Source organism: Lissotriton vulgaris, chromosome 1_1 (genome assembly GCF_964263255.1).
Source record: "Lissotriton vulgaris chromosome 1_1, aLisVul1.2, whole genome shotgun sequence".
NCBI lineage: Eukaryota > Metazoa > Chordata > Amphibia > Caudata > Salamandridae > Lissotriton > Lissotriton vulgaris.
In genome coordinates this window covers 1,810,425,192-1,810,450,429 of record NC_141685.1, presented here as the reverse complement: position 1 = coordinate 1,810,450,429, position 25,238 = coordinate 1,810,425,192, and the positions used below count along the sequence as shown (strand labels likewise).

The 25,238-nt window shown below is 47.3% G+C and overlaps 1 protein-coding gene across 1 annotated transcript in view; it reads left to right on the top strand.

Moving 5' to 3' along the window:
- Positions 1 to 25,238, top strand: part of SYCP3 (synaptonemal complex protein 3) — a 1,370,872-nt gene that overhangs the window by 889,753 nt on the left and 455,881 nt on the right. The window contains exon 6 of the mRNA XM_086919156.1: positions 15,403 to 15,437. Coding sequence (XP_086775282.1) covers positions 15,403 to 15,437 — 35 coding nt within the window. The remainder of the gene's footprint in view (positions 1 to 15,402; positions 15,438 to 25,238) is intronic.

The window sequence follows — 25,238 nt, the reverse complement described above, 5'->3', positions numbered from 1 at the left end:
ATTTGAGCGTCCTCCGTCTCCAGCATCCCCGCCGGGCTAGAGATCTCCTTAACCAGCTAGTTCTGTCTCGCCACTCGGAGCCTATTAGCCAACAATCTGCCACAGCGGTCCCCTCCAGTGTAGAAGGTGTGACGCAACTGCAATGCCGCGTACTCTGCCCGATCAAGGTCCAGGGGCGCCAGGAGCTTCCTTGCTTCCTTGAGCTGCCGCCAAATTCTTGGAGCCCCCGTCCTGCGATGGATCTGTTCAAGTTCCCAAACCCGAGCCGTGAGTTCATCTCTCTTGGCCTGCCTCTCCTTATTATCAGCCGAGGAGATCGCTAGAAATTCCCCTCTAAGAACAGCCTTCAGTGCTGCCCACTGCGTGGCCCGGCTAGTGTCCGTATTATCATTATAGGATTGAAATTCCTGAATCGCCTTCTCGATGCGGGCCACCACCTCCGCCCTGTGCAGCAGCGTGTCACGGAGGCGCCACGTCCGAGAGCGGGGAGCCGCCGGAGGCACACACAACATGACTTCAACCGGGGCATGGTCCGAAAGGGAGATCACACCTATCTCTGACCCTGAGGCCAGCGCCTTCACCGGTGAGGTAACTAAAAGGTGGTCTAACCTTGCGTACGTCTTGTGTGCATGGGGGTAGTACGAGTAGTCCCTATCTGCAGGGTGTAGGTGTCGCCACAGATCAAGGAGGTCTACCTCCTCTAGCTGAGCTCTACGGTCCGCGGAGAGTTCTCCGACCTGTGGGGAGCGTTGCGCTGACCTATCCAGTGCGGAGTCAAAGACAATGTTGAAGTCCCCCCCCAAGTATGATGTGCCTATCCTGGGAAGAGGTAACATCCTCAATCGCTGCTTGCAAGAACCGGTCCTGCCGTTCATTGGGACTATATAGGGACCCAATCGTAAATAGAAGACCCCCTATCCTGAACCGATATGCCAATAGCCTACCCTTTTGTTCAGTGAATTTGTGGAGGATTTCCCCTCTGAAGTGCCGGGCCACCAGAATCGCCACCCCGGCCGTTTTAGTAGTGCAAGAGGAAAAGAATTGAGAAGGGAACTTATGAGATCGGAGCCTGTGTGTGTCCTGCGTCAATAAGTGCGTCTCCTGGAGGAGACAGATATCTGCCTGGGTGTTCTCTAGGAGCGAAAGGACAGCCCGCCTCTTAACTGGATTATTGAAACCCCGGACATTCAGGGTCACAACCTTACAGGTGGCTGGGGGCATGAGCAACGGTGTAGCAGAAAGCAGCAAGGCCCCACATCAACAAGGCGAGGAGGGCAAGAGCGCTACCTGGCATGAGGAGCAGCAGAGCAATGAATAAAATGCAGTGACATGAAAATCAAACAAGTCTGAGCAAACCAAGGAGCACACATAATATCTGGAAACCCACGGACCGCAATGTGCATTGGACAACCCTCCACTCCCCTCCCCGACTCTCAGGCAAATCAAAAAGACAGGCCAAACTGTGAATGCCACAGCCATGTGGAAGCAAACCAAAAAGCGCATACATTGCCTGAATGACTAGGAACCCCCATGTGCACTGGACAACCTCCCTTCCCCACTTCCAACTCCCGGATCCCCCCCTCCTACTCAACCCCCTTCCCCCCTGAACCCACCCAACTGTCCCCCTTCTTCCCCAACAACCCCCCTGCCTCCAGTCCCCTCCCACAACTGGGACTGGCTCAACGACCCCAACCCCTCCCCCTCGAACCCCCCAAAAACCCCGAAAACCCATTGTCCCAGTCCGGTCCTTGACGGACAAGCCTGCGGAAAGTCAAAAAAGTGGACGTCCAGCCACCACGCACTCCTCTGTTCCCCCCTCCCCCCCAGCCCCTCAAACCTGCATTGCTATGATAGCGATGTCGATCTCCCCCCGGAGTTCACTCAAGCTGTCAGCGCCACCACACTCGCTGTAGTAGCATCGGCTACATCTCGCGCTGTGGTGTCCGAATCCGCATGGACCGCAGGAGAGTCTGGCCGCGTCGAGGAAGCATATGAACATAGGCCAGGGATTGTCTGCCATCCATCTCTTGTAACACGTCTCCGGTGAGGCGTGTGTGTTCCGTCTTCAGTAGCAGTGATCCCCAGCACTCCACATGTATCCTGAAGGGAACGCAGCTGATGTAAAGTTCCATTCCATCGGAAAATGAGCCGGAAAGGGTGTCCCCTTGCGCTTCTGCAGGATGGATGCAGCCAGATCCTGATAAAGAGCCACACGGTGACCCCGGAATTCCAAGGAAGACCTCTTCCGAGCCTCCCGCAGTATTCGCTCTTTCAGGGGATAGTCCGGCAGGAAGGCCAGGATGTCGGGAGGAGGCGCCGAAGTCCGCCGTTGCAGGCCCACCCTGTGCGCTCTATTGATCCGGATAGGAAAATCAGCCGATTCCCCCAGCACCTCTCTGAACAACTCCCCTAGGTACGCCGCCACATCGTCCCCTTCTTCCCGGGATGGAATTCCCCGGACTCGGATGTTGTTCCTCCGGGAGCGATTTTCAAGGTCCTCCGTGTGCGACTGTAGGTCAAGATGTTGGTCCCGGAGCCGGATGACTTCCTGCTGTAGTTGCGTGATTTCTTCGTCCCTGGCATGGCCAGCCTCCTCTACCGTGGACACTCTGTGTCCCAGGCCGTCAACCTCCCTCCTTATCTCACGGACCTCACCCGCTACCTCCTGCTTGAGCGTTTGAAAGTCTTCCCGCAGCGAGCTGAAGAGGGATTCGAGGAAAGACCTCGTGACCGGCGGCTCCCCTTCACTTGCTCCTTGGGAACCACCCGGGTGGTTTGGGGACGGCTGTCCCCTATCTTGTCTCATATTGCTCCTATTCAGCATCTCCGGCAGTGTGCGGTCTCCCTTCTTTGACCCTCTGTTCTGCTCCATTTTGTCCACTGAGGTGCCCTTCCAAGTAATCTAACGGTCCAGCCCCTGGCGCGGCCCAAAAACGGAGCCTGCGGCCTCTCACGCTGCTCCACTAATGTCCTATGGGGTCAGACCGCACCACCGACAGAACAGGAACTGTGGAGTGACCCGTGGTCCGTTCCGTCTGGGGACTGGCTGCCCACCAGGGCCCTCAGGTCCGACCAGCCCGGTTCTGCTCCGGTCTCCCCCACCACAGTCACTGCAGACACGAGCTCAATGTCACTAGCGCCACTGGGGGATTCCCCTCGAACTGGTCCAATATAGGCCTTCCTGGGGCCGTGCGGGGGGGGGGGGGGTATGCAATATTGTCTGGTATGCCCCTGCTTCGTCACTCAGGCAATGCGGGAGGGAGCACACCGGGCGCTCCGGGGCCGGTTCGTCCCAAGGCGTCACCAGGGGCCGCCCCGAAGGAAGGGCCTGCTCCAGGGCCCCACTGGTGGTCAGTCCTACCGGCCGATAATCTAATAACCCGGCCTCTGGTCGTCCGTGGCTCCAGGGGGTGCAGGCCGCAGCCTCGCGTGGAGAACTCCCCTTTCCAGCGTTTCGTAACACTCCGGTTCTCCGCAGGAGCCTCCGCTGACCCAGGAGAGCAGCACCGTGCCCAGTGATCCCAGCTGGCAGGTTGATGGGCCGCTGCCGTTCAGCGTTGTTGGGGTCCGGAATGTAGGCCAAAGCCACGGCCTTGCGTGATGTGCAGCCCCAGGTCCGGCTCCTTCGCCGCTCTGCTACCGCCTCAGCCGGTCCAGACCCCTGAGAAGTGCCGTAGGGCCGAGCAGGAACGTCCGGGCCGGGGGGCAGGGCCCGCAGCTCCGCTACACCCTCCGGGGCCACCCCCGGCGGCCGTCAGTGTGGTCGGGGCCCGGAGCCTAGGCCAAAGCCGCGGCCTCGCATGATGTCCGGTCCCGGGTTTGGCGTCGTTATCTCCCCGCCTCCGGTGTAGGCGGCCCAGACCCCTGAGATGTGCTGCGGGGCCGAGCGTGGACGTCCGGGACCGGTGGGCAGGATCTGCTGCTCCGCTGTGCTCACCCGGGCAGACGTCCGATCCCGGGCAGGGTCCGCCTCTTCTTCGGGCTGTGCACTAGGCCTCTCCCGCTCCCAGCAATGGCGCCGGGTCCGGGACCGGGCAAACGCCAGTAAAGGCGGCAGCGGTCCTGCAGCAGCTACTCCGTGGCTCCACTCCGCAGCTCCGCGAAGTACAGCGTCCCGGGGGGAGGATCAGCGCATTCACAGCAGGTTAAGGGCCCAGGGCCGGCGGAGCTCACATCGAGTGCGACCACTCAGCCCGCCATCTTGGCCACGCCCCCATAAGAAACCCATTTTAAAATGGTAAACCTCCATGGTAAGGTTAGTGGGGCAGTGATAGCCACAGCCCCAGTCCAATATGTCCTCCCTGAACAGGTCAGGAGGGCTGTGCCAGTCACAGCCCAATCTCAGACAGATTCCTTCCCTGAACAGGTTGGCAAGGCTGTGATGGTCACAGCCCATACCCAAACTGAGTCCCTTCCTGAAAAGGTTGGTGGAGTTGTGATGGCCACAGCTCAAACTCAGACAGATAATAGTGTTGTGAAGCCTGAAACTATGGATCACTCCACTCAGACAGAGAGCATTGAGGAGGAAGAGAAATCTCCCTCCCACCAGACTCTAGGAAAGGATCAGCCTCCTCAGGGAACTGATCTGACCCCTTGTGAAGGAACTGCCCCAGAGGTAGTCAGGCCTAGCCTGGCAGAGCCCCTGATGTCAGTGGACCCTTCCAAGGTGGGACCCAGTCTGGAGCAGGTAACCTGTCCCTCTCTACCCTGCCTCAGTCAACCCAGGGCTGTAGAGGTCAGGGAGGCCAGGGGTGGACCCCAAAGGGCCCCCTGTCCCAAAGAACTCCCCAATCAGCAGATTAAGGGCACTGAAGCTAGTAGACCTAGCCAAGTGAAAATAAAACAAACTCCTGAGGGATCCCCCTTAAACTTAGTTAGGGACCTCCCACAGATGGACACTGCTGGGCACAGCCAAACCTGGGACCTGAGGGCCCCAAACCTGACCTGTCCCTTCAGTAAGCCAAACAGAGGGACTCAGCCTCCAGCTTTAGGTAGCCAGAGGTTGACCCTGAGAGCTCGCAGCAACTCAGTCCTGGAAAGAAAGGCACATATGGTGGATAGTGATTGGAGGAAGTTGAGCCCAACATTAGTGGAGTCTCACTTCAGTACTCCATCTCAGCACCAGCCTTTTACTTTGCCAAAACACACCACAGGTAGAGATTCCCTATGGTGGAGACCCTCAGATACCCTTAGGGTGAGGGTTTGCTTAGTGGACCATGTTATATGGGGTAACCATGCCGGTGCATATACCACCTCATATGGCCACTCAGGCAATATAGGCTTACCCGGTAAGGATAGCCTTATCTCCTTTCGTTTGGGGGGGGGGGGTTATGTAGGAAGGTGGATATCTGACTATGGTTGCCCCCAACTTTTTGCCTGGTGTTTTGCTGGTTTTTCGACTTAGTTGGCCTGGGGCCCTGCTATTCAGGGCCCCAGGCCCACTGCTCTCTCTGTAAAATGGATTCCATGTACCTTAGGTGCATTTACCAATTGGTACTGGGCCACCTTATCAGTCCCTGTACAATGTACTATAGGTACCCAGGGCATAGGTGTACCCAGGGCCTACCAGGGGCTGAAGCATGTATTATGCCACCCCTTGCTGGCCATCCAAATCTGACACAACTGGCTGCACGACAGCTGGGGCAAGGTAGTGTAATCACCCTTTGCTTTAGATATAGTATTCCTATATCTAACCCTAAAATGGACACATATATTCCTATCAGTCACTCCTATGGCAGGCCTTATCAATCCTGAAGGCAGAGTGCTTGGAATTATGTGAGATGGTGCTCTGGCATGAACTGAGCCCATTTGCAGCTTGCGGAACCAAGTCCTAATAGCTGTTCCATGATAATGCTATACCATATACTCTTAAGTGCATTATGTACCTCGCGGTCAAATGCTAACTTTGGCATAGCATTATCAAAACATGTCGAGTAAGGTGTCATACGAATTGGAATACTAACCCCTCGCCAATTCTGGCGACGGGGTTAGCATTCCACCCTTCTAGAGGGACACGACATGTATGTAACTGTGAACCCCGGTTAAAGTTAACTCGAGCCTCAGCATCACAAAATGGATGCTGCCACCACAGACACAAATCTGACCTCCTGCTGCTGGGAGTCCTTCCAGCGAGGAGGGCTCGGACAAAGGGTTTCCTGTCAGGGGCGGTGCCAGCACCATCCCAGACAGGATCTTGTGTATCCCAAGTAGGCAGGACTGAGAGAAAGGTGACTGCAAGTGGCACCCCAGTGCTCACTGTGCATATGCCGGCTTAAACCAGTTCCAGGGGCACCCCAGCCCCTGAGCTGGGGAGAGACTGGACAAAGGAGAGGGGTGTAACCACCTCCCTCCTGGTCCCACCCATGGGCAGGACCTAATTGCGTGCCAGCCCCTTTTCTTAGGATAAAGGTAGGAGCGGGCCCCCTTCCCAGATTAGATAATCTTGAATCTTGAACTACTTTCCACGAAAGGAACTCTTGACATTCTCTGAAGACTCTCCCTTGTGGCTAAGGAGTAGCCACCCTGCACCAGCAGGCACCACCTAAGCGATTGCGGTTTGCTGCACGTCCATCCTCCGGATCAAGACTGACCAGCTCGACGAGACCCGGATTCCCTGCCATCTCTGACCTCTACCTGCATCATCAGCCCAGCTGAGATTCGTGGGTGTGACGAGACCTGAGGGACCGGCCATCTTCAAAACCTGCACGACGCTTAACCAGCACGACCGCCGAAGGATCCTCGAGTGAGTGCGCTGGGGTTTGAGAAGCCCCAACCCAGAGCAGCTCCAGCACCGAAGTCCAGCCCCCCAGCATCCATGAGATCAGCGTGGGGCCCTTCTGCTTCTTTGCTGCTTGCCACGTTGTCCGGTCACTTGCCCGTTGGCTAGTGGCCCTCCTGACAACGTACCACGACGTTTTCACCGCTGGTCTAGGTCCTCTAGACTGGCCCTTGCTCCTTGTCCAACAAGAAGTACCCTGGACCCTCCTGGTCCACTCCAGACGCCATTTTGACTCCACCGCGTGGGCTTGCCTTTGCCAAGGCTTGTTACTCCAATCCCGGATCCAGCATCGCCGACAGCCGACACCCTCATGGGACAGCTAGCACCTCCAGCCTGGTCGCCGACAACGCCTCCTGGCCCTTGTGACTACAGAGTCCAGCGTCACCCACTCACCTGATCGCGGTGACTTCATCCGGTGCCATCCTGGTGCCCACACAATCATTGGCTAGTGATTGAGAACTGAGTCCCCTCTGCTTTCAGGTCGTCTCCATCACCGATCCAGCCTTGGATCACACCGAACATCTTCACTGGTCGGCTGCCAGCAACATCTTCTTTCAGGCTCCATAGACTACAACGAGGATTCCCGACGTCATTTGAACCCTATGCAGCCGCAGCCCCTGGGCTAGGTAACCCGAGCATTTTGGTGCTCCAACGCAGGTTCACTATCCTAGTGTCCAGATCCTTTTTAGTTTTTAGTCTACCTAGTCGGATTCGCCCGGAAACAGTAACTTTAGAATTACTAGCATCCATAGACTTTGTCCCGCATCCCGCGTAGGAGTTCACACTCTGCCCCCGAGTTCCCTAGGCCTCCTGCTCCTAACCTTAGGGTCCAGTAAGGTAGTCCTAGCGGTCCTGAAGCCTCTGGATCGTGTTACTTACCTGCTAGTATTTCGCATTCCACTTTTAGAGTATATGGTTTTTCGTGCCCCTCGGGCATTTGTGTTATTTGTGCAACTTGCAGTATTTTCTTAAGAGTTTTGTATTGTGCTTAGCTCCCTGACTCATAAAGAGTTCAGGGTAGACTTGTTATTAATAAATATACTTTATTTTTATAACAACTTGTGGGGTGTCCTTTCACTTGGTGTTCAAGGGGTATATGTGATGGTAAAACAGCTGGCTTAACACGCCCTCTAGAGTTTAGCCTAAAGACTGCTCTTGTCCATGCTACTAGGATAGCTGGTCTATAAGGTTGACTTACAACCAATCATCAATAAGGGTTGTTTAGAATGATACACAGTGATCACTAGAATAGTGAGCACTATATATCAGGCCAACTTCTCACAGATGTCTTTCCATATCTTCACAAAACACTAATGCTTTGTCAGTCAAGTCCATCATGATAGGCATTTTGCCCATTCGGTCCTCCAGGACATTTTACTTTAAACCAGTTTGCCGAACCACCTCTGATAAGGTATTGTTTGAGTATCTATTCTAAGGTGATGAATCTGCGAATAGAAGCCTTTATCAGAAGTTATTTACATTCAGTAGTACTTTTTCTGGTAGAGACTCTAACCACAGATTCCTAACCAATCCTCCCTGCTCTGTGAACGGGGCTCTTTACACTGAACTAGTCACAAAAGAAACTGCTGGCAGTGTGTTGGGGTGGGCACTATATAGGCTCTGCAACGTCATTTCTGACGCAGACACCAACGCTGAGCCAAAAAATGCCACCTACTGGCGTGCAGAGGTACCGCTCAATATTTTCAGGATCCTGCCTGACGCTGAGGAATATTCAAAGGTGAGAAATCTGCTGCTAGGTAGAGCCTCTACCAAAAAAGGGTTTCCTATGGTAAGTACCTTGTTCTTTACCTCTGGACAGTATTGGAGACCTGGGAAGTGCACTATGAATGTTGAGTATGCATTTAGAGTGTGCACACATTACTATTAATGTTACAAACAAATTTGTCCTGTTTGAGAATATCTCAGACATGCAAAAATAATAAAAGAAGCCCCCATTTACGACAAACTTGTAGCCTAATTGTTCCCTGGGAAGGCAGAATTTGATCCCCAGGCTTTAACTATGCCCCCAAGAAACAATCAAATGTGTTGCCATCAGCCAGACGGTGCTATCATTGAAACCACTGAGTGAAATCGGTAGGGGCCCACTCTTGAGACCAAGTGGTGGCCAGATCAAATGAGGGGTTCCCCTTTCAGGGCGCACCAAAATATTTTTGTGAGGCCCCCATGGAAAGATACCCCATCATTTCAAACTGAAATATATGGAAGTCTGGTACAAAACAAAACAGTGGAACGGATGGCACAGCTGCTGGCTCAGTTTGGAACGTTGGGCCCTAAATCCACCCTGTAAGGTCCCCACTCACCCCTTAAAGATTTACTTGTGTATTTCAAGGTGGATCACGCTATTCTTATTCATTCTCTCACTGATCCAGGAACCTTAAATGCTGTTCTTCATTGGTTGTTTTTATCTTACTGATTCCTCATTTTCTGTTTTCTTGTTTCCTATTCATGCGGTTCCATAAGTGTCAATTATTGATGTACTACCCTTTTCCCTGTATTCTGTCCTTTTCACTTCTACCATTTTTTCCCAGTGACCTTTGGCAAACTGTTATGTTGATGACTTAGTTGCATTTCTCATATTCTTCATTTAATGATTACCTCCTAATCTAATCTTTTTGTATTTCTTCTATTGAAGACTTGACATCCTTGCATTTCCTAAAACTAAATACTAAGAAAGGTTCATGTTTTCCTGCCTCATTAGGTAATACTGTTTGTTTCCCTTCAGTGCACATCTCATTTTCTTCCTCAGCTAAGAATCTTGGTATTATCTTTAATTCTTTAATTACTTTTTCTGGACAAGCCTGACCAGATGTCAAGACTTGTTATTGGTAGCTTCATAAAATTTGTCAAATCAAATTGTTATAATTCCCTTTATTTACTGGGTTTGCTTTGCAGTATTCCACGTACCGCCTGTGGTCTCTCTCTCTCTCCCTTCTCCCCCTCCCTCTTCCACCCATTTGAATGTTCCTACAGTTGAGCCAGAGGCTGTCTTAAATTGTTGGCAGGGCAGCCTGACTGGCAGAGTTGATAGTCGCTGAGCTAGTAGCGCGGCAAGTCAGAGGTTCCTGAGTGGAGGCAGTAATAAAGAGTTGATTAATCTTCCCTTACCTGTTCCAGGCGTCTGTATAACACTGGCGATGAGGATGGGATCAACAGTTTCTGATTCCACAATTTCCTACACCTGGCTTTGGGCTGCATGGGAGTGTTCGGGTAGAACAGCCAGCAACAAAGGCCTAGGAGCAACTCTTTCAAGTCATCGGTGGGAGAGAACGCATTGTTGCTTTCGCTTCCCGCACCCTTAACAACTCAGAAAGAAACTATTCTGTCGTAGAGAGGGAAGCCCTGGCCTGCTTTTGGGCGAATAAACATTTCAAGTTCTACCTGTGGGGGGATAAAGTTCATAGTTCGGACCGATCACAAGCCCCTCATCTACATGTTCATTTCTAAAGGCTCAGCTAACAGTACACCCAGAGTAGCTAGATGGGTATTATGCCTAGAAAGCTTCGTTTTTAAACTTGAATATGTCGCAGGCGACCTCAACACCGCAGCTGACTTCCTTTTGAGGGCACCATTAACCTAATCTGGGAGATAAGACATGAGATCAACTTGAACAATGATTACATATGGAGAAACAACAAAATTATCCCCCCAGAAGGTTTGAAAGACAAGATTATAAACTTGGTTCATGAGGGCCACCTAGGGATAAGCCTTACAAAACATAGACTCAGAGAGCACTATTGGTTCCCCAACATGGACTCCATGGTCGAGAACAAAGTCAAGAACTGCACCATATGCGTCAATAGTGACAAAACGAAATGCACCCAGATGGCACCTCTTTCCGCTGTTTCCATCCCTGACAAACCATGGGAAAAACTAGCTCTGGACATCCTCGGCCCAATCAATAAGAGAGGTGTCACTAAAAGATTTACGTTTGTCCTGGCGGATTTTCACTCTCACTGGGTAGTCAGTAAAATGGTGCACCAAATCCCTGATCAACTTCCTACGAGATACCTTCGCTACCGAAGGCATAGCTCCTTTCTAGTCTTAATTTTGTTTCCCATGTCCACTCCCCTACCCATTCCCGTGGCCATACTCTGGACCAAATCTGGACGCTAAACGTCCCTATCTCTACGCTTATTGTTATTCCCTGTCTGTGGTCTGACCACTTTTTGATTTCTTTTCATTTAGACCTCAACTTGGTTAAGATTCCCTTTTCCCCGAGAAACTCCTGGGCCAGGAATTGGAGCAAGTTAGACATTTCTGCTCTCTGTGCCACGTTGTCATCCTCTTGCCCTGATCCAATGGGCGCCCCTTCATTGTCCCAAGTAGCCATGCTCAATGGCTGGCTCTCGAGAGCTTGTGATTAAGAAGCCCCTTTGAGACGTGTCACTGTTAGGCGCGCTCATGAGGCAAATAAATGGTTCTCCCCCCTACTTAAGACAAAAAAGCTGGAGGTGCGCCTAGCGGAACGTGCCTGGAGGCTTGCTTACTGCCCCTCCCGCAAAGCTCGCTACAAAACTGTATGCAAGGAATACAAAAACGCCATTTTACAGGCCAAGACTGACTACTTTTCAGAGAAAATCCTTGCCTCTGAGAGCCAGCCCAGGGAAATCTTCGCCACAGTGCGCGAGCTGGCTTCCTCTGATAGGACATCCCCTAAAATTCCTCCTTCTCAGTTGTTGTGCGACTCGCTTAATAACTATTTCATCGATAAGGTCGCACTGATTAAATCCAACATCCCTCCCCCCCCCTCTTTCTCTGATCCCCAGCCCCCGATCAATAGGTTGACAATAAACATTATTCCCCCTTTAACCAAGGAGTCTCTCCTTCCCCTCTTGGCCCGTGTTAAGTCAGGATCCCCAGCCGATATCTGTCCGGCCCATGTCCTTCGTAAAATTTTCTCTGACTCCTACCTGCCACCGCTGACTTTTCTGAACGAGTCCCTATGTAAAGGCACAGTGCCTGCTCTTCACAAGGCAGCCTCCATTATCCCTATCCTGAAAAAATCAGGGGCTGACCCTGCTTCCCCTGCTAACTACCGTCCGATCTCACTCCTTCCTTTCTTGGGCAAAGTCCTTGAGACCCATGTCACCCAGACACTGAGCTCCTTCGTGGAGGACAGCGGCTATCTTGCCCCTTTGCAGTCTGGTTTCCGCCCTCGACACTCGACCGAGAAGGTGGTCATCTCGGTTATGGACCAGCTCAGGGAAGGACTAGATACTAACACCTCCCAGGCCCTTGTCCTCAGCGACTTATCCGCCGCCTTTGACACGGTTGATCATTCCATCCTATTATCCCGTGCCAGGGCGGCGGGTATGGGGGTTCGACTCTGGCCTGGATCAGTTCCTTCCTTAATGGCCGCACTCAGGCTGTCCATCTTGCCGACTTCTCAGCTCCCCCGCGAGAAGTTCAGTGTGGTGTTCCTCAGGGATCCTCCCTTTCTCCCTTATTATTTAATCTGTACATCCTCCCTCTTGTCCTTGCTTTGCAACAGATGGAGGTCATGGTGTATAATTACGCCGATGACCTCCAGCTGATTTTTAACCTTTTCCCTTCCCAATCTGGTGTTCAATCCTTTCAGGCGGTCATGCTATTTATCCGGGATTGGATGAATCACAACCATCTGAAACTCAACCCGGATAAAACTGAGTTAGTCTTGACCGGCGGAAGCGGTAGTCCCTGGTCCCCCATCTTTTGGCCCCCGTCTTTAGGTCCCCCCCCCCATCGCCCTCCCCTTCTGTTAAAACCCTTGGCCTCACCATCAACCATCAACTCACCCTTCACTCCCAGATTAGTTCTGTCGTGTCTTCCTGTTTTTTTATGCTCCGAACCATACGGAAAATTTCCCGTTTCTTCTCTGTCCCTGCCCTCAAACTGATCCTGATGGCGCTGGTCCTTTCTCGGCTAGATTACGGGAACATCGTTTATAACGGTGCTCCCGCCTATGCCCTCCAGCGCCTTCAGTCAATCCAGAACCAGGCGGCCCGACTGATTTTCGGGCTGCCTAAATATCACCACTCCTCACCTTTATTGAAGTCCCTTCACTGGCTGCCGATTAAGGAGCGGGCTTTATTCAAATTAGGCAGTACCACCTTCCAAGCCCGAGCGACAACGGCGCCTGCCTATATTTCCTCGGCAATTCAAGCCTATCAGCCTACTAGAGAGTTGCGCTCTTCCTCCATGTGCCTTCTGACAGTTCCCCGCTTTAAGAAGAGCCGGATGGGGGGTCTGAAATTTTCTGTCCTGGCCCCTTCTTTTTGGAACTCCCTCCCGCTGGCCTTACGCTCAGCTGCCTCCTATATGGAGTTCCGAAAATCACTTAAAACCTTTCTCTTCCTGAAAGCTTTCCCAGCCTAATAATCCTCTTGCTTCCCTGTTTCTGGTTTTAGTGTCTATCAGCGCTATGAAGCCGCACGGCATACGCGCGCTTTATAAATTCTTTTTAAATTAAATTAAATTAAAAATTCCGGCCACCTTGGTCACGGACAATGGGGTCCAATTCACCTCATCAGCCATTTCCAACTTCCTAACCAGTTTAGCCATAACTCACCTAAAAACGGCTCTGTACTGTCCTCGAGCCAACGGCTTAGTCGAAAGTGTAAACAGAATGGTAAACGAGAACATACAGCTAGCTTGCATCAACAACCTATCTGTCGAACGCTCCTATTCAAGATATGCTCTGGGCATATCACACCACCCCTAAGCTGGTCACTGGCATATCTCCATTCTCATTGCTCAGGAGAAGAAAACCCAGAACAAAGTTCTTCCCTAACTGGATCGTGGGTGGAGAGGTAACAGCACACTCTTATGACAAGGCCAAACCTAAAATAGCTTCCCATTAAGCAAACTACAAAGACCTATATGATCAAAAGCATGGAACAAAAAAACGAGAATGGCCTGTAGTCGATTGGGTTGCTGTGAAAAAACCCACGCTCGCAGGGAATCACGAATCTAAGTTCTATGAACCCAGAAGAATAGTGGACATCAAAAACAACACTGTGGTCCTGGACAATAGGCAAAACTGGAGCTTGGACCAGTTGGCTAAATGCACGGGCCCAGAGGACAACACTCATGGAAACTCCCTGTCACCTGGGGGACCTGAAGACCCAGTCACACATCCCAGGAGCTGTCCCAGAAGCCCTACTGTTTCACCCAAATGGCATAAAGACTTCATTATGCAATAGAGTTATACCTCTCTCTTAGCATTGTTTTTGGGGGCAGATGTGTTATAATTCCTTTTATTTACTGGGTTTGCTTTACAGTATTCCACGTACCTCCCGTGGTCTCTCCCTCTCTCTCTCCGTTCTCCCCCCTCCCTCTTCCACCCATTGGAATGTTCCTACAGTTGAGCCAGAGGCTGCCTTAGAATGTTGACAAGGCAGCCTGATTGGCAGAGTTGATAGTCACTGGGCTTGTAGCGCGACGTGTCAGAAGTTCCTGAGTGGAGGCCGTAATAAAGAGTTGATTAATCTTCACTTACCTGTCCCAGGCCTCTTTATAACACAAATCCTTGCTTTTCCTTGTGTAAGGTGTATCTTTAGAGGTTGGTTTCTTCTTGCATCAAGTACTGTTCTTGGTTATGTTGCCCTCCAGAGGTATCTTCTCACTCAGGTTCAATCTGTTTAAAACTCTTGACGTTGTCTTCTTTTCATGGCTAGTATTCTCCCTGCTGAGCACAGTTTTGTCTGTTACCTTTTAGCTTTCTGTTCAGATGTTGCTATATTTGTTTTGTCTTATAGTTTCTACACTTACTTGCCTCACCTTATTCGTGTTTTTAATTAGTATATAAGCCCTAAATTGTTCAATTTGTTCTCGTGCTCCACTTCTCTCTGTTTCAATAGTCCCATACGTGCTTCTTCCTGTTTTTATTCATTCCCAATCCTTATTTACTAATATCCAAATATCAGCCTTTTCTGCCTCTGATTATCCCGTTTGCAAGAAAGTACTAAAGGATCATTTGCTGACTTTAGCATAATGAGAGTATCCTTGGTGTACTAATGCAAATTCCATGTTTCTCATTGTGTATTGTACCATTTTTATGTTTCACTTTGTAAATCACCCTGATTTAAATGCAATAATAATAAACAAATTGTTATACCATTCTGGGATAGTAATATGCCTGAGTAAATTATTTTTATGACTGTAAAGTACTGTTTTGGAAATTTAAACAGTGAATTTGCACAAGTAAGTTAAGCCATTTTTGAATATACAAGTTGACGTTTCAAGCACAAATGGCTTTGTAAATTAAGCACAATCTAGTTAACGTGTCACTCTTCTGTCATGACAGTGAAAGTTTATATATTGCTCACTCATGCTTATGAACGTGAACTCTCTTTTCTATAGACTGACGCAAATTCTACTTAATATTAATTTGAAGACTAGTGATGCCTAGACACATTGTTGACCACATCTATATGTACATTTTGGTTTTAGATTTGACATCAACACGCTAATACATTTATATTTTGTTTTAGACCATGCAACTTCCTTTAGAAATTAAAGATCTTTTTTTCAGCCACCCAGTGTTTGAAAAGTCCATTTATAAAGTATCACTAAGAAACTTATATGTGTCTGTTTTTATTAACGGAAGCAATGTTTTTCCACAGGGGCGAAGTACAGAACATGTTGGAAAGGTTTGGAGGTAAGTCACGTTTTTGTACCACAGATTTTTCTGTGGTAGTTTTATGTTGTCACGATTGATGCCTCCTCATCTCTGATTTGAAATCACTACAGTCAGTACTTAATCTGAGGCAGTGGTTACCACTGGGGACCAGTAGCACTCGTTTTTGTGAAGGTACACATTTGTTTCCCATCAGATATATACCGAGTGCAAAGGGAAAAACACACAATAGACAAGGGTGAAGGAAGAGAGAGACAGCAAAACCGTCAGGGCGAAAGCAGGAACATGCAAGATAATGTCATTGACAGCACTGTTGTAATTGTAAATTCTATTCTTATAGCACTTATTAGCCCTGTGGAGTTGTTGAAGTGCTTTGTGGTGAATAGCACATTAGTCTGGAACCCAGGATTAGAGTTGTTCAGGTGGAACTCCGCCAGTACCCCAAATTTTAAGACTGTACACCAATAATCCTGACTGACCAGAATGTTTAGATTCCACTTTACGTTGACCTTGCGTGAAAGAACATTGCACCCAGCATCAGTATAGCACAGTATCAGAAATAAGCAAGTGAGACCACTCAATAATTCAGCTCTAGAACAACGAAAAGTTAAAGGGTTTTATTCCAAAAGTCTCAAAAATTAGGGGTGAGAGCCGTTTGCAGTGACCATGACACCCAGGTAATAGATTTTCTCCTTCTTTTCTCCTACATTCAATATTTTCCAAGATCTCTACATCGTTCATACCTTCTCCCGGGATCATATAGTAGTCCCAAATTACCAGTCCAGAAGGTATGATCCCCTAAGAAGTAAAGGGAAACTCATGCTTCAGTGGGTGCAACCGTCCCCCTTTCACTCCCTTCACTTAATGTTTACTGTTTACACCCCTTTGTGACCACCTGGGGTGTTTCAAAGATCAATCGTGCCCAGCGTCACTGTGCCACCAACCTATTAGGCCAAATAAGTTTGGAAAATATACTTTCATGAGGCCACAACCCTCTTCCTAAGCTGTGGCGCTCCTACTTCCCCTCAACTGCCCTGTCTGTCAGCGTTATGCTCTGGGTCCTCCAGATCCCTAGAATATGTGTTCCCATTAGCAGGCTCACTTTGCTGTGTCTGCATGTCCCATCCACTGGCTCCTCCGTTGGGATTCCCAGCCTTCATACTGTCGCCCCCTCAGTCCATTCCCTACCTCTTCGCCCACCATAAACCCACGGCCTTCTCCGTCCTCCTTATGAATGCCTCCCACTAGTTCCTTCCCTATTACCACTTCATGTCCAACCTTTAGACCGTTCACCTCCAGTTCTTCTGAAGTTACTTTGGTGGCTATGTTGCAAATCACACTATCACTGTTCTCCTCATCACAAGGTGATAAAGAGTAATACTATAAAGGCTAAAATGCAAAGTTAATACGGAAAAGTCTCACATGACCAGCAAAATCAAGATAAATTAGGACAGCATCCCAAATTACAACAAGCATTTGCAATGCAATTGGCCTCGACTTTGGGACCCTATATGTATTTAGCTATGCAGCACATTGGCCTGGGTGCTGAAACATCTACTGTTGTTTAACATGGAGGGAAAGTAAGCACCAAACTGCCTGACACACCAGATATTATTTTTGTTTTTTAAAACATAAATAAAAGGCATTGTCAGTTACAATGTCAATAGCTTAAACTCACGTAAATGCGAGACCTATTGCATTGCAAATGCTTTTTAAAACTTAATCACCGGCAAGACCCGGCCCATTTAAAGCCCTGTATACATGCCAACATTTATTGTGTAATGTAACTGTTAGCATGCACGGTCATAAAGTGACGTGATCAGTCAAGCCCCCTTTCGTACCACTTGTAAAAATCAGCATTTTTGAAAGCAAGTATTTGTGACACCAAGCCAGGGTATTGGCTTTGTCAAGTGCTCCCTTTTATTAGCAAGTGTTCCATTTATACACATTATCCCCATTATATGAGCATTTATCCAAATTCAATAGGTTTCAGGTTGCTGATATTTTCATCATTGGTAAATTAATTTAACTTAATTTTTGGTATACTTGGTATCTTTTGGATTCTAATGGGGTAAATACTTCACTAATAATGGATTTTTATGGTTATCAAATAATTTAGAACGTGGTTGTGTTCTTTACAAGCAGTTGTCAAAGGAAGAAATGTTTTGAATCCGGGGACCAATTTTCAGAGGCCACTAAAGTGAAGCTGAGTTGTCTGGGGCGCTAATGTTGCTGAGGCAAGACAGAGAGCAAGGGTAAAAGTGGACATATAGCACAGTTGCGGTAGTATAAGAGGGATGTGCAAGGGGGAGGAGGGGTCACTGTTAAGCTAATGGCAGGGGCGGCTCTAGGCTCATGGCGGCCCTGGGAAGGGAGCGTAGGTAGGGGGCCCCGGAAGAGGGGGTCTGGGCGGGGGGGAGCGCGGAGGCCAGTGAAGAGGGGGGTCAGGGTGTTTGGAAGTGGAACAGAGCCGGAAGCAACCAAATCTCTGCCAGGGGCCGCCACGCAAATATGTATCCATCTCAGAAGATTATTATATTAAGGATATATATTGGCGTGGTGGCCCCTGGGGTTTGGTGGCCCTGTGCAGGTGCACAGCTTGCACATGCCTAAGGCCGCCCCTGCTAATGGAGCAAGACTTCGAAGAGTAGCAAATGGGTCAGTGCGAGATGGCACAGGATGCATAACATAAGGTCTACAAAAAAACTGCATAGTGGTAAAAGAAAAGACTCTGAAGTACGAACAGGGCAGATGAGAGTACACACTGGGGTCCCAACCAACTAAACAGAAGCTCCAAAAGAGGGAGAGAGTGCATGTGTCAGCTAACGAGACAAGCTTAAATTTTAGGAGGCATGAGAGATGCTCTTCTCTGTGTTTCCTTATATCTCATCATCATAAGCATCTTGGGCAGAGGACCTTACTTTGGCATTTTAGTTTATATATTCTATTCGGGTATATCTATCGCTAGGATCATCTCTGCAGATGTTATTGACAGCGATACAGTACTCATCTTCAGTCTATTCACACTGTTTTTAACCATTGTTGTATGTTGATTCTGCTGTTTGCAGTTAATTCGGTCTCGCCTTTGGGACCTTATGTAACAAAGGTTTGAGCCAATTTCAGAGTCAGTGGCCCAAATCCTTCTGCTAGCGCAGGTTTTGTGTTAAGTAGGAATCTGAAGCAATTGAAGGTAAATAGAAGTTTATTCTCGTAAACAGAAGCACCACCGGCAACAACTCGACCCGCAGCAGCAGCCTCCAGGAAACTGACTCTCTCGGCTCACTGGCCCGAGCAGATGCTCTATTCTAGAACATCATGATCGTGCAATGAGCTAGGAGATTCAAAAGGAAACATACAATGAATAAAGCGTGCTTGCCAGCACGAGAACAAAAACAACAAGAAATGCATATACAACACACCTTCCCCCTTTAAACAGTGAAAGAAAAAAAAATACAAAGCAAACGCAGGAAAAAAAACTTATTTGACAATGTTATCTTTGATAAAAGAAATAAAATCAGACATCCAACCAGGTTTCTTCTGTGAGAGTTTCCCATGTTCTTCAGAACCTACAACCTTTTTGGAAATATTGTTATCACAAGGAATAGAATCTCTAATAAAAGAGAGAGGGACCCCAAAACCAAAGGGATAGGGTTCCACAATTGACAACAAGTCAAAATATAATTCCCTTTGGGCGAATTACCATAGAAAGACTAGTTCTTATAGACAAACACATATAAACACACAAATTCAAAACAGTTCAAAACAAGGAAGCAATATAAACAATGTTACAGAGACTAGTGAAAACACTATAATAAAAGTAAATCTGGACAGATATTAACATACACTATATTTTGTTAAAAATGGGAAACATACAGGACGGAACACTATAAAATAAATAAATCCAACATTCCAATAAAAAAGGAGGTACAGGTAAAGGACTAAATTCCATCAAAAATTCAGAATAATCCTTGATTTCTTATTCGAGTATTACTCCTTATGCATCGACGCGTTTCGGTGGTGTATTTAAAGTTAGACCACCTTCATCAGGACAATTGTAATGAATGTTTCCCAATGGTTCTAAAATTCAAACAGAACCAATCTTAGTTACAAATAATAATAGCATAACACATTTTTTAAAAGAACATAATGTATATAGATTTATGCATCCCTAACACATACATCGACATTGCTTCCATGTTACACTAGACAGACAGTACATATTATTACAACATAGCAATCATGAACATATCCTCTGTATTTACTTATATATAAGAAACCAAAATCATAGCCAATGCATTCAAATTGATCCTATGGTTATATTCCTCATATTGACAGTATCACATAAAGCTTGTACAGATTGATCATTGATCTTTCAAACGCATTATAGCGCGCTCCAGTTACTAAGCTAATAGCATTTGAATCCACATTGAAACACTTTATAAAAATTGAGTGAAGTTATTTCAGTCTATTTTAGACAAGAGAGGTTGCTTTTGAGATGAACTTGATATATCACCTACCTCAATCATAAAGTATCGCTTAGTCTATGATAAGGGGTACTCAGCCTCCTTCTCAGTCACAAAAGATATTCGTCCAGCGAAATATCTTCTCAAGGTTAAAAAACAGTGTTATCCTATATAGGATAAATAAACATAAATAGACAGCTTGTTTTAGTGTCAACAGATTCCAATGACTGTTAAGGATGATACTATTTAGCAAACTCAGATGTTTTCTAATGGCTTATAAGTTCTATTCAATCTTAGCATCAAGGGATATATATGCGCCAAAAATCTTGCGAGCACTAATCATGATACTCTCCACAAGAGCCTAGAGATCATACAGTCAGACCTATAATTCACCGACTTAATATCACAGTGTCTCATAAGATCTATATGGGCCGGTCATTAATTAATAAGTACTAGCAATACTCTCAAGTTTTATCCAAAAGGGCCCCAAGAGATCATGGGATATGCTAAAGCTACGGGCAGACTGTAATGATGACAGTCTTTGCATGAGCTTAAGGATAACATAATCATGCCTACAGCTTTAAAACTCCATAAGAGTAATGATGAGATTACAAAAAAATAACTCACCACAAAAAGAAGCTCACCTCCTATTAATCTTGGTAATAATTAGGGGACAACGAAGCTTGTGTATTGCGTGGTATCCGAACTTTGTACCTAATGGCTTTATTCTGCAGGCTAAAAGATCGTAATTATGTGCTGCCAGAAGTTTGAAGTCTAGCCAACTAATCGTAATACACTCCTCAGTTATGCTTACATAAATCTGGAGTGATGAACAACTCACACGCGGTATTGGTTTGGTCATACATACACCATGTAGTGTTTTATATTAAAATTTCACTGAAAGATAGAAGAAGGGAATCGAAAACCGTCTCTTACTACTCAGTCTCTACTTATCGCACCGCTATTCTCAAAAAAACCCGAGTCATGAGAAATATGACTTACTTGTGGGTAGACAGTCCCAGGAATAGGGAACCATTAGTCGCACGTGATAATCCCAGCGTGCATTCCCTAAAAAATATATATGACAGGTATTAGGAGCTTACTTAAAAAGCCCGTCACTTCTTAGCTAACAAAGATTCGCCCGTTTCCTTATCTATTGGCGCTATTATGAAAATGTTTGCTAAATAGTATCATCCTTAACAGTCATTGGAATCTGTTGACACTAAAACAAGCTGTCTATTTATGTTTATCTATCCTATATAGGATAACACTGTTTTTTAACCTTGAGAAGATATTTCGCTGGACGAATATCTTTTGTGACTGAGAAGGAGGCTGAGTACCCCTTATCATAGACTAAGCGATACTTTATGATTGAGGTAGGTGATATATCAAGTTCATCTCAAAAGCAACCTCTCTTGTCTAAAATAGACTTAAATAATTTTTTAGCCTGCAGATTAAAGCTGTTAGGTACAAAGTTCGGATACCACGCAATACACAAGCTTCGTTGTCCCCTAATTATTACCAAGATTAATAGGAGGTGAGCTTCTTTTTGTGGCGAGTTATTTTTTTGTTATCTCATCATTACTCTTATGGAGTTTTAAAGCTGTAGGCATGATTATGTTATCCTTAAGCTCATGCAAAGACTGTCATCATTACAGTCTGCCCGTAGCTTTAGCATATCCCATGATCTCTTGGGGCCCTTTTGGATAAAACTTGAGAGTATTGCTAGTACTTATTAATTAATGACCGGCCCATATAGATCTTATGAGACACTGTGATATTAAGTCGGTGAATTATAGGTCTGACTGTATGATCTCTAGGCTCTTGTGGAGAGTATCATGATTAGTGCTCGCAAGATTTTTGGCGCATATATATCCCTTGATGCTAAGATTGAATAGAACTTATAAGCCATTAGAAAACATCTGAGTTTGCTAAATAGTATCATCCTTAACAGTCATTGGAATCTGTTGACACTAAAACAAGCTGTCTATTTATGTTTATTTATCCTATATAGGATAACACTGTTTTTTAACCTTGAGAAGATATTTCGCTGGACGAATATCTTTTGTGACTGAGAAGGAGGCTGAGTACCCCTTATCATAGACTAAGCGATACTTTATGATTGAGGTAGGTGATATATCAAGTTCATCTCAAAAGCAACCTCTCTTGTCTAAAATAGACTTAAATAACTTCACTCAATTTTTATAAAGTGTTTCAATGTGGATTCAAATGCTATTAGCTTAGTAACTGGAGCGCGCTATAATGCGTTTGAAAGATCAATGATCAATCTGTACAAGCTTTATGTGATACTGTCAATATGAGGAATATAACCATAGGATCAATTTGAATGCATTGGCTATGATTTTGGTTTCCTATATATAAGTAAATACAGAGGATATGTTCATGATTGCTATGTTGTAATAATATGTACTGTCTGTCTAGTGTAACATGGAAGCAATGTCGATGTATGTGTTAGGGATGCATAAATCTATATACATTATGTTCTTTTAAAAAATGTGTTATGCTATTATTATTTGTAACTAAGATTGGGTCTGTTTGAATTTTAGAACCATTGGGAAACATTCATTACAATTGTCCTGATGAAGGTGGTCTAAATTTAAATACACCACCGAAACGCGTCGATGCATAAGGAGCAATACTGGAATAAGAAATCAAGGAAAATTCGGAATTTTTGATGGAATTTAGTCCTTTACCTGTACCTCCTTTTTTATTGGAATGTTGGATTTATTTATTTTATAGTGTTCCGTCCTGTATGTTTCCCATTTTTAACAAAATATAGTGTATGTTAATAAACTGTCCAGATTTACTTTTATTATAGTGTTTTCACTAGTCTCTTTAACATTGTTTATATTGCTTCCTTGTTTTGAACTGTTTTGAATTGGTGTGTTTATATGTGTTTGTCTATAAGAACTAGTCTTTCAATGGTAACTCGCCCAAAGTGAATTATATTTTGACTTGTTATCACAAGGAATAGAAACAGGAACTTCAACTAGGTCATCATCATTCGGACTGTCTGAGTAACTGGTATATTTACTACCTTGATTGTCATGTGTGCTATTGTTAGTATTAAGATACACTTTCTTGTCAGCTTCGAGAACAGCAATTCTATGTCAGGACCGGAGGCTTCAGATTATGCTTTTCTCTCTTCGCTGTTTATTTAACAAAACCACATAGCAGCCAGAAAAGTAACTTATTTTCTGAAAAAAATACTTCATGTACCCAACACATGGTTAAAACATATCAAACATCAGAAAAACACGTGGGATAAACCACAACTCCCATCAGTCCATGAACCATAGTCCTTCCATAGTGTCCACAACATCAAGGTTGGGCGTCCATCTAATGCTCCCTTCCTCTTTCTTCGCTGCTTCGCAGCCAGTTAAGTGCCGTTTTCCCTTTCTCCCCTCATAATTGTGTAGTGGGATCGTTTTGGGTGCTGGCACTGTTTTTTCTTTACTCGATTGAGGGGCTCATAATTGCAGGTCTCGCATGTGTTTTCCTTTTCAGAGCCCTGTGATTGTTGCTATTGTCGCGGGGACGCTTTCGCCCCTGACGGGACTGTCCCCGGAGTTGCGGCTTGTATGCATTGCCGCTAGAGGGCACCGTCGTGTCTCGTTCTCCTCGACGCGGCTTTCCCTCTGACGGGAGCCGCGCGGAGGAGAGCGACAGCGTCGGAGCCTTTGTTTGCCGCCTCACCGTGGCGCCCGATCAGGGTTGTACTGCCCCATTACATTCTGACGCCCCGTGTGGGGTCTGTAATACCGGAATACCGCTCCCGACGCCTGCGGGCCGTATCCTCAGCACTTGCCGTTTTTACACGGTGTTTTTTTCCACAGCTTTCTTTTAGGCGAGCTAGGGAGGTTGCATCGGCCCGGTCTTTTATAAGAGGGCCAGCGCGCAATTAGAGGGGTGCTGCCTCTTAGTTCTGGGGTTCCAGATCTGAAAAGCTTTGCTAGCCTTGGGTTAGCCTATACATTCTGGTGCCAGGAACCAGCTCTACAATCCTTCCCCTATCCTCGAGCCTTTAGTCATGGCGGAGGGCTTCTATATGGAGGAGGAGGAGACACACCAGTACCTGGGGGATGACGAATTTTATGAGGCTGTTGACCAATCTATTTACAGGTGTGTTCAGGAGATTGTGGGCCCTATGGAGGATAGACTCTCGGCCCGTATAGTGGAAGAGTGTGCGAAGTTGGCCCCGGTACCCCAGTTGCTCATGGGGTCTCCCCCACTTCTACTGAGGGTAAACCCCCCGCCCCCAAGAAGGTATGTAAGGACGGTAGCTCAGGAGCTGCGCAGGGCGTGGATAAGGACGCCTTCGAACGCCTTAGAGACGCGTTTTTGGCTAAGGCGACCGAACCTGAGGCCTCTGCATCGCTCCCGACCCCGGGTCCTTCAGCGTCGACGGCGACAGCCCCTTCCTCTCCGGGAGGGCTCTCCCCAGTGAACTTGGACGATGACGGTGATTCGGTGCGCTCGTGGCGCCCGTCCGGATCAGCGGCTGAGTTACCCCACGACGCTTCAGGAATGCTTGATCCGGATGATGATTTAATCCATCCGAGGTCGGCGGCCTGGTTCGTGGGGGGGCGTCTATGCAAGCCACTGGAAAAGGAGGCACGTAGTTGCCTAAGGGGAGAGTGTCCGCGACCTACGCCTGATGGCAAAGTGGCCTTGACCCCTGAGTTGGACGGGAAGATGGCCACCTTTATGGCTAAATTTGTCAAAGACCCCCGCAAGGGCATTGATCGCTCGTGGCGATCATGCCAGGATAAGTTACTGGACACCATATGCCCTCTAACTAAAATCCTCGATATGGCGGAGGAAGCCAAAGTCTCAGGTTCCACCATTTCCCCGGAGATTCTGTCCAATTGGGCACAGAGAGCAGTGATATTTTTGGGGAACGCTAACTGTGCCCTTTCAACAGAGCGTAGACGCTCCCTGCTAATCAAGTTAGATCCCAAATTAGGGGATTTGGCCTCCTCTGAGGCAGGAGCGATGGCGCAAGGCGGCTTGTTTGGGGACCCTTTCATAAAAGAACTGGGGAAGTTCGTCTCCACCTTTTCATCCCTAGGCAGTCCACCATCAAAAGGGTGTTCAGCCAGCCTTTTTCTAGGGGGGCCGGTCGTGGTAGGGGCCTCACGACCAGCCTTGGCGGTCAGAACCAACCAAACAAAGGATAAGGCTCCGGCAGAGGCCAGTACAATAATTACAATAACTTCTACCCCTCCAGAGGGCAACGTTTCAGAGGAGGCCGCTGAAACTACAGGAATGATGCAGGAAGCAACAATTCCCACGGTGAGTGTAATCCCGGCGGACCACGTCCGAATAGGGAGGAGGC